Below are 10262 nucleotides of genomic sequence, written 5' to 3'. Positions count from 1 at the left end.
TGCGCCACTCGGGACAGATAATGAATGGCCAGGCTTTAATAGGCCTTGTCCACCGAGTTGAGTGGCATTACGGTATCCGATTGCCGCGATATTTATAACCAGAGTTCTCTCCCTTTGTAACGCGCCCTGCCTGCCACTGCGACGCGCTGCTGCAATGAATTATTTATTTTTCTTGGAGATAGGGTAAGAGAATGTGTCCACAGAAAAAAAAACTGTGTAAGTTTCAAAACGGACTTAGTTGACTTAACCCTTTCTTTATCAACTATAGAAAAATCGTGACATTCGTTACGATACAACCAACATTTTTCTTATTCAAATTTCTTTTGTACATCATAAAATTCATAGAAAATAAACAGTGTGTTGTAGATCAAGTTTTGCTAAAAAAAAAAAAATTTGAATGGCAAGAACTTACTGCTATTATGTCAAAGTGATAAAAATGATATTATTGTGTTTGTTGTGTTTGAAGTTTTGGGGAAAATCCTGAAAATGGCTGGTGAGGAGAGAGTTAAGCCTTTTGCTTCCTTGTGGACCACAGGGGCCGCAACAACACTCTTCTATCCGACTCGTGTTTTAGAGGTCTTCTTTATTCCCCCCCCCCCCCCCCTGCCAGGTTTGTCCGGCTGCCTTCAACTCTTGGCCCAATGCTTCGTCGCCATGTCGTTTGCTTTGGTCGACCAACCCTCCTCTTTCCTTGCAGGGTCCAGTCCAAAGCCTGCCTGGTGATGTTGCTTGCAGGGTATGACCAATCCAGCCCCATTTCCTTTTCTTTATCTCCGTTTCAATAGATGTCTGGTTCAGTTTTTGGAGTAGTAATAACAACATTTGCTAACAATACGGTTTAAGTTGGGCTGAACTTGATGCCTTAAATTGAATTTACGCTTGACCCGATGCTTATCCCATGGTGAGCAGGAGGTCACTCAACGTGTCATCTGTCCCTTAATGATATCTGTTATCCGGGTTGCTTTCTGTCTGTATTTGGCTTGGAATGGGATTGGTTGGTTTTGTTTTGGCCCTTACTGCAGTTCTTAGCTGAGAGGGAAACAGTCAAATGTTTAGTATTAGTATTGAGAGATGATATTTTTTTGCTTGTAAATCATCTCTTTGTTTTGTATTGTTGGTTATGTTTTCTTTTTTGGATATATGCTGTGAGCATTTGAGTGTTTTCCTCTCAGTGAGATCATGTACCAGATTTCTTAATGAGACTTTTAGGAGATCTCAAACTAAGTACCCCGATAATGTGCTCTTGGAATCTACATCTGTTCCCTATTTGAACCAGTCTTCTTTTTCTTACCTTTTCTCGGGTGCTTCTTCTTGTAATTCTAGATTCATTTTTCACTATCCTATTTTCTTCCCTTTTACTGGTGCCAAAATGGTATAAATTTTCCGCAAGTGCTGCAAAACCCTTGAAAAAAAACAAACTTACTTCCTTACTTATCCGAACCAGCGACCACCTGAGCTCTAGCCCTTCGGTCTTGTGCCATGCCGTAGAAGTTAGACGTATTTTGTAGTTGTTCCAGGTGACTATAAAGTGTGTTATTGATGCTTGGATTTGGTGGGAGGAATGTGCATATCAGGTCTTCAAGAGGTTGACATTCAAGCAAGTGGTGTGTTACTGTTTCATTGGGGTGTTGACATAGGGGGCAGGAAGGGGATGTGTCTTTTGTAATTTTGCTTAAATGGCTGTTGAGCGGTATGTGTTGTGTTCTTAGTTGAGAGATGATGCTTTGCTGGTGTCTTCTGAGCTTCTTTAGGCTATCATTGAAAAAAATACAAACAAAGAAACAACGTCAGCTTCCCACATTGGCAAAATCTTCAGATTCTTCACGATACAACAGCATCGTTCTTTGTCAGGTTTGTTTTGCACATCAAAAGATATTATTATTACACCCTTTAGTAATGAGATAAGAGCGGTTTCTGGGTTCCTGTATAGGCCATTAAATGCATGCTTGCATACTGAAACCGTGGCAACAAAGGATACTACTTCTTTTAGGCATTAAACTTTAAGCTTTGTGAGCTTTTTAAAAAATATATAACGCAAAATCCGCCAAACGTGCTCAAAGCGCTTTACAAAAGGTCCCTAACCAACAGCGATAATACATTTTTTTCCGACAGAGACAACGTTGTTAACGGCCAGGTAAGAAAAAAAATTGAGCTTTTCTACTAAATGTGTCAAAGCGCTTTACAAGGGGTCCCTGGCCAGCAGCAACATTTAACATTTAGGACTGGACATGACGCCTGTTAGACGATGTTACAATTTTTTCGGACAGAGACAATGCTGTTAAAGGCCAGGTACCCATTTTACACCTGAGTACGGTGAGAGAATGCGAGTAAAGAGCCTTTTTCCAAGGACTCAATTATGTGCCGAAAGAGGCTCGAACCCAGGACCTTCCGATTCGAAAGCGAGAGGCATACCGCAAGACCACAAAGCCGCAAACTTTCGTGTCACAGATTGTAGACGACAAACTAAGGGAAATAATCGATGATTATAATTTACTATTTTCATTAGTCTACTTTATCTGGCAGCAGCGATAGTCAAGCACTATAAACGGATCTAATACTAATATAGAGGAGAAAGATGTCAAGCATACTATCAAGTGGACACCTACACTTATGCATCCCGAGATGTAAGACTGTTATAACACCAGATGCAAGACCCAAAGACATGACGAATGTGAGCCTGGTAGTGTTGTGGCTATGGATGGGGTTGATGACACATTCCATTTGTTATCTAACTTTACATGCCCCAGCCACTAGGCGATGGCGTCTAGTCGAGCATTTGAAAACACTCCTGTTACCCTTTCCATTGGGGTCCCGTTAGCTCAGTTGGTAAAGCGCTCGCTTCACAAGCAAAAACGGACCGAGATCGATCCCGGGTGTATTCGATATTTTTTTCTGACCACCCCCCGCCCTGACCACACAGCAGTGGTTGGCAAGCTGGGTCTGATAGATCTGGCGGAAAGTACTTTGCGATAGACTTGCGTCCTATCCAAAGGGTAGCAAGCAATTATTATTGTTGCACGCTATAGAAACGGTGATGAAGTCTGGCTCCATGGACCTTATGGTTTCTTAGAAGGATGTTAAGAATCTCATGGATAGAGAAGAAAACTGATTAGAGGGAAACAGTCAAATGTATATTTAGTTTTGGGAGATGATAGTTTCTTTTCCTTGTAAATCATCTCTGCTCTCTAAAAAGTTACTAATTCGTACAATAAGAAAAAGACATATGCAATTTTTAGGGCATCTAAATCGACATAAATCTATTGAACACCTTGCTCTCACAGGAAAAATAGAAGGTAAAAAGAGTAAAGGTAGACCAATAAAAACATATTTGAATAGTTTGAACAGCTGGGTGACAAAGAAAGAGAAGAGTAATATTAGTTTTTTGAGGTTATCTGATCAGAGAGATGAATGGCGTACCATGATCACCGATGTCTGGCACAGACTTGGTACTTGAAGAAGAATGGACACTATTTTGCGTTGGCTTGAGAGTATTTCCATCACAACAGTGAGCTCATATCGATATATAGGTTATCAGACTTGAATTTTTTTTTTAATGAGCTTTTATATAGAGCAATATCAACTAAACGGGCTCAAAGCGGTTTATAAGCAGGTCCTTGGCTAACAGCAACATTTAACGTGTAAGACGGAGCATGCGTGATGTCTGTTAGGTGATATTACAGCACTTTTTGGACAGAGACAACGCAGTTAACGGCCAGGTACTCATTTTACACTTGAGTATGATGAGTGAATGTGAGTAAAGAGCCTTTTCCAAGGACTCAACTATGCGTCGAGCATGGATCGAACTCAGGACCTTCCGAGTTTCATACCACTAGACCACATAGCCGCATAGCCCATCAAATGAAAAATAATCAGATTCTACTTGTTGAATTAAAAAAAATATATATATATACATTAAAAATATTTCGCAACAAGTCATTGTTGTCAAATCATAACAATCATTAAAATTTGAATGCTTTTTGAAAGGACATGTGGGACTTTGTCCATAATTTCACTCTAAATCTTTGCCAAGAAAATACCGTAAGACGACGTGCACTTATTTCCAGGTCTGAGAACCCAATTCCTTATGGGCTCATTGTTGTAATGGAAAGCTAAAAAAAAAAAGAAAAAAATGATGAAAAATATTGTCCATTACAACAATGTTAAACTAGGCCTATAAGAGGGTTCGGATACTAGACCTGCATAAACGTACGGCTAGTCGTCAGTGTGCGGCTATGAGGTCTAGTGGTATGACAGTCGCTTTCGGATGAGACCTACGTGTAACCAATTTCACTGCCGCACTCTGGACAAAAAAACATGAATTTAAACTTTGGACCAGAAAACTCGTCCTTCAAATATCGGTCGATTTAAATGACCCTGATCTTGACAAAAACTCTCAAATCTTGGTCTTTAATGAAAACTTTGCAAAGTCCCAGGTTTGGGAGTTTTGCTTTTGTTTTGTTTTTGTTTTGTTGTTCGTTTTGTATTTGTTTTTTTGTTGTTTTTTTTGTTTGTTTTGTTTCTTTTTTTTTTAAAGCGATCGTTTTTTAAGGACGAGTTTCTGGCCACATGTTTAAATACGTGTTTTTCCAGGGTACGGCAGTTGGCCGATTAAAAGTCACCGCGTTTCAAAATTCACTTATTTTCATTTGTTTGTTTTCCATTCATTTTATCCTCCCCAAACAAACCATGTACACAATACTTAGACTTATTCCCCGTGGATTGGTACATATTGGTATGTTGTATACATCCAGTCAACTAATCTCTCCCCGTCTACATACCTTTATTGCCCATGCGTAGAAAGTCGGTGGTCGAAAGTCAAAAACTAAACACACACACACATACACAGACAGCCATAGCTCAAGGAATGTTAATTATCTCGTACTTATCCCATTCATTTCAAACTTAAATAAATAGAATAAGAGAAAAGAGTGAAATGAGTTTTATTTAATTTGAATACTTGTGTGGATGAGAACATTCTTTAAATTAAATTGAATTAAAGAATAATGAATGACCTTGTAGCGACTTGTAGGCTACATCTTGAGTTTTTATATAGAGCAATATCCACTAAACGCGCTAAAAGCGCTTTTCAAGGGGTCCCTGGCCAAGAGCAACGATTAACATATAGGATGAGACATGATGACTCCTGTTAGGCGATATTTTTTTTTTTCGGATAGAGACAACGCTTTTAAGGGCGATGTACTCATTTTACACCCGAGTAAGGTGAGAGAATGTGAGTAAACAGCCTTTTCCAGAGACTCAAATATGCGCCGAGCGCGAGGCTTGAACCCAGGACCTTCCGATCCGAAAGCGAGTATCATACCACTAGACTACATAGCCGAGATATAATGTATAAAATGGTTTTCTTTCATTCAAATAAACTGCTAGTAGATTAAAAGCCTCAGTGTGGAGAGTATCTTTTTCCAAATGATTTGATTTTAAAAGTTATACAAATTACAGCAAAATCTTCACAGGCGAATTATGTGAGTTGAACTTTGATTTAAATAAAGCCCTAAAATTCTGGGGATAAAATAGACGAGGGGAGCTGGTTTATGTGATACAGTTTGGTGCTATCTGATCTAGTGGTATGACACTCGTTTTCGGATCGGAAGGTCCTGGGTTCGAGTCTTGCTCGGCGCATAGTCGAGTCCTTGGAAAAGACACTTTACTCATATTCTCTCACCGTACTCAGATATAAAATGAGTACCTGGCCGTTAAAAGCATCGTCTCTGTCAGAAAGAAATGGTATTATCGTCATGTCTCGTTCTACATGTTACGTGTTGGTGTTGGTCAGGGACCCTTTGTAAAGCGCTTTGAGCACGTTTAGTGGATATTACGCTGTATAAAGCACAAGTTTATCTCTAATTATAGAATATACAAGTATGGATCTAGGATATTATCAATGTTATCATTTGGCATGAAGTTAAAGACTTGTATTGAGCCATATTTATTTTATTTTATACAAACTACTTTTATGACATAAAACATTAAACAATGAGTGTGGGTAATATGGCGGACATTTACATTTTTCAAAGGTTTATTTTCTGCAATTGCCAATATGAAATATACATTGACATAGAATTTCCAATCAATGCAGATAAAATGAATAATTAACCGGAGGAAAATACCAAAAGCAATTATATATATATATATATATATATATATATATATATATATATATATATATATATATATATATATATATAGTAAATAGTAAATAGTAAATAATGAATTTATATAGCGCCTAAATATCCACGTTAATCTTGCTCTGCGGCGCTTTACATAATTTTAAAAAATCACGACACAACATAATAAGCATGAATACAAAAACAAAATCTAAGCAACATCTATTTCATAAAAAAATAACCGTCACGGAACAACTCAGTCTTCAGACATTTCCTGAAAGATTTATTAATATAATAAATAAATAAATAAATAAATAAATAAATAAATAAATAAATAAATAAATAAATAAACGGAAAAAAAATCGAACACGGTACCTTTCGGTTACAAAAGACCGTACCGCTGAGCCACGCTGCCCCCTAAGAGACAAAATCTATTGCAATATCACAGCTTTGATACCACAATCAACTTGGATTAAAGAGAAATTTATGAATTTCAATTGTGCACGAAAATGAAGTAGTTGAATATATTATTATCTTTGGTTCAATGCATTGCCGCCTATCCAGGCCTGCAGTAAATGTGTCAGATTTAGCCGTAAATGGGGTTTCATAAATCAAGGGAAATAACACTACTAAAATTTTTAAAGGCATAAGAAAAAATGATTATTCCCCTTGTAGTGAACTCTATCCAAGTGGGATATTTTCGACTGTAAACATAAATGCTATTTTTAGCATCTGAATGATCCTTACATACAACTGGATTGAGTCGATGGGTCACATTTTTACGTACTGTCAAATGGGGTTATTTGGCCACCAGGGGATACTTGGGCCATCAGGAGTTACTTGGGACATCAGGAGTTACTTGGGCCACCGGGGGATACTTGGGCCACCAGGAGTTATTTGGGCCACCAGGGAATATCAGGAGTTACTTGGGCCACCACGAGTTACTAGGGCCACTAATTCTTGAAAAATATTAATATTTACCCCTGGTGACCCAAGTAAACTCTCTGATGGCCCGAGTAACCCCTGGTGGCCCGAGTAATCCAAATTATAATTTTTTTTAAAATATCCACGAAGCCCCAAAACGCCATCAAGTCACATCCGGTTTATGACGCACCTTGAATGTGTAAACATCCGGTACTAACAGATTCAACGTCATGTGTATTATAATAGACGTCAGGCCCAATACGCGATGAGGAGTGGATACGTAGACATGGAGAGTGTAGCTAGGAAGACCGTTGTTCTTTACGGTGTTGGGGGGGGGGGGGGCACACAATTGGTGTCTGGTCTTAGTCACCCCATTCTACGGTACTACCAAGAACATTGTATTATTCAAAATCCAGCAATATTTAGTAATGTCGAGTCTTAACTCATTATAAGTGTTTGAAAATATATAGATAAAAGTGGCCCAAGTAACGCCTGGTAGCCCAAGTAACCACTGGTGGCCGAAGTAATCCCTGGTGGCCCAAGTACCCCCCCCCCCTCACTACCACCAAATAACCCCGGATGGCCAATAACACCCCAGAGAGACCCAATTAACCCCATATTATGTTTTTAAAAAAAAAAACTGTCCACAAAGCCCCAAAACGCCATCAACACACATCGGTGTATGACGCACTTTGAATGTGTACACATCCGGTACCAAAAGATTCAACGTCATGTGTATTATAATAGACGTCAGGCCCCATACGCGATGGGAGTGGATACATAGACAGGGAGGGTGTAGCTGGGAAAACCGTTGTTCTTTACGGGGCCGGGGGGGGGGGGGGGACAATTGATCGCTGGTCTTAGTCACCCCATTCTACGGTACAACCAAAGACGTTTTATTATTCAAAATCCAGCAATATTTAGTAATGCCTTCACTCATTATAAGTTTTTGAAAATAAATAAATAAAAGTGGCCCAAGTAACTTCTGGTAGTCCAAGTAACCACTGGTGGCCCAAGTAAGTCCTGTTGGCCCAAGTACCACCCCCCCCCCCCTCCCAAGTAACCACTGATGGCCAATATAACCCCATATTATCTTTTTTTCTTATACCTGTCCACAAAGCCCTCAAAACGCCATCAACACACATCCGGTGTATGACGCACCTTGAATGTGTACACATCCGGTACCAAAAGATTCAACGTCATGTGTATTATAATAGATGTCAGGCCCCATACGCGATGAGGAGCGGATACGTAGACAGGGAGGGTGTAGCTAGGAAGGCCGTTGTTGTTCTTTACGGGGCGAAACCGTGTGACCCCACTGCTTTCCGGACGGCACAGATGTTTGATGCTGACTGTGAATATCTCTTCTACTTCCTCGTCGCTAAGCCCCAGCTTGGAGACATCCACCTCACCAGTTCTTGCAAGAATTGGGTATACAAGCTTTCCTCGGCCGTCTCGCTGAAATAAGAAAAGAAATAAATAAAATTCCCTTTATTCACCACATAGAGGAAATTTGTCTCTGGGGCCTATTCCAAGGAAAGACTGGAATAACCCAGGCGTCAACTACAATACAAAGCGCCACAAATTGAACTAGGGCGAGGCGATTTGCTCAATGCAGCAGCAGCATCGGGTGGTCGAACTAGGTACCTTTCGGGTACGAAGCTAAGACTACCTCTGAGCAAATGGAACTGTATTCAATGTATTCATCCTCAACGGTTATTGTTCTGCTATAGGTATAACTCGAGAGATGACTCAGATGACCCAGGAGTCAGTGGCAATGCACAACCACTAAGTGAGTAATAGGGGCTAAATGTGCTGCTATGTGATCTTGTGGTATGACGCTCGCCTCTGGATCGGTCATGAGTTAGAGCACCGCTCTGAGCGGTGCACAATTATTTTCTTCTATTCACCTTCTCTCACCGTATTCAGGTGTACACTGGGTACATGGCCGTTAACAGCGTTGTCTCTGTCCGAAAAATTGTAAAATCGATTAACAGGCGTTAATGTCTCGTTCTACATGTTAAGCATTTCTGTTGGCTAAAGACCCCCTGTAAACCGCTTTGAGCATGTTTAGTGGATATTGCTCTATATAAAAGCTCAGTCTTTAAAATTTTTATCTTGAGAGTCGAGGGAAACATATTTGGAGTTTTAAGAATGTATCAAATATATAGGCGGGGGCAGGTCAATTTGACCAGTAAGTGGCGTTGAAGGTTAATTTTTAAAAATCATAATATTACACTCTATGATGTTCTAGTGTATTAGTTTAAACTTACAGCTGCAGGAATAGGATTCATCTGGCCCCAAATGTCAAATGCTGATGGTTCGAGTCCTACTTCCTCATGTGTCTCCCTCAGGGCTGTGAACTCTAGACTAGGATCCGAGGCATCTACGTTTCCACCTGGAAAACTGAAGGTTGATTCAAAAATATGAATTAGTTTCATGAGGTGTAATTAAGGTAGTCCTCCAAAGCCACTTGGCCCACGGAGTCGGAGTTTATACCGGTTTCTGTAGCGTGAAACGGACAATAGGAATTGTTAACTACCTTTTGGATAAGACGCTAGTCTGTTGTAAAGTAAGTTCCGCCAGATCTAACAGAACCAGCTACCCGATCACTGCTGGGTGGACAAGGAGTTCAGAACAATTCTTGACTGCACCTGGGACGGTTATGCGGTCTTGTGGCATGACACTCGCTTTCGGATCGAAAGGTCCTGGGTTCGAGCCTCGCTCGGCGCATAGTTGAGTCCTTGGAAAATGCTCTTAACTCACGTTCTCTCACCGTACTCAGGTGTTACACGAGTACCTGGCCGTTAACAGCGTTGTATATGTCAGAAAAAATATTTTTAATATCGCCGAACATGCGCCATGTCTCGTTCTGTATGTTACGTGTTGTTGTTGGTCAGGGACCCTTTGTAAAGCGCTTTGAGGACGTTTAGTGGATATTGCACTATCTAAAAGTTCAATTTGGAAAATTTGATTTGGGATCATTTCTTAGCCTAGCGAGTACTCTATCAACTGGTCTATCCGGATCCCCAGTTCGGTTCTGTATTTCATGAAAAAATATATACAACTTTTTTTTTACCTAATTTGTCCTCTATACTTGGGTAACTTCCTTGATCTGACTGTCATCATGATGGACGGTTCTCCATCCACTGTACACAGAGGAACCAACACAGACGCCACGCCATGATCAGGTTTCAGGGGGTTGATTTTTTCCGT

At 40.1% G+C, this 10262-nt stretch overlaps 1 protein-coding gene across 1 annotated transcript; it reads right to left on the bottom strand.

The window, feature by feature from the left end:
- Window positions 1-6244: 6244 nt before the first annotated feature.
- On the bottom strand, window positions 6245-10253 carry LOC144961344 (mitochondrial coenzyme A diphosphatase NUDT8-like). Its single transcript, XM_078894576.1, has 3 exons — window positions 10126-10253; window positions 9320-9452; window positions 6245-8504 (listed from the first exon to the last, which is right to left on the bottom strand). The coding sequence occupies exons 1-3, from the start codon at window positions 10173-10175 to the stop codon at window positions 8181-8183; spliced, it is 507 nt and encodes a 168-aa protein (XP_078750702.1). The 5' UTR covers window positions 10176-10253; the 3' UTR covers window positions 6245-8180.
- Window positions 10254-10262: the final 9 nt, after the last annotated feature.

This window comes from Berghia stephanieae, unplaced genomic scaffold, assembly GCF_034508935.2.
Source record: "Berghia stephanieae isolate SIO BIC M18660-M18661 unplaced genomic scaffold, UCSD_Bste_1.3 scaffold2230, whole genome shotgun sequence".
NCBI classification, from domain to species: Eukaryota; Metazoa; Mollusca; class Gastropoda; order Nudibranchia; family Aeolidiidae; genus Berghia; species Berghia stephanieae.
Note: the sequence above shows the minus strand (reverse complement) of the source record. Positions and strands in the feature narration are given on the sequence as shown.

What these genes read in the sequence shown, in the direction of transcription:
- LOC144961344 (XM_078894576.1), bottom strand. Translation starts at nt 10,175, where the DNA reads ATGATGACAGTCAGATCAAGGAAGTTACCCAAGTATAGAGGACAAATT. An exon ending in AAGTATAGAGGACAAATTAG is followed by an intron (nt 9,453 to 10,125) that starts GTAAAAAAAAAG and finishes ATCAACCTTCAG; the next exon opens with TTTTCCAGGTGGAAACGTAG. An exon ending in TGAATCCTATTCCTGCAGCT is followed by an intron (nt 8,505 to 9,319) that starts GTAAGTTTAAAC and finishes TTCTTATTTCAG; the next exon opens with CGAGACGGCCGAGGAAAGCT.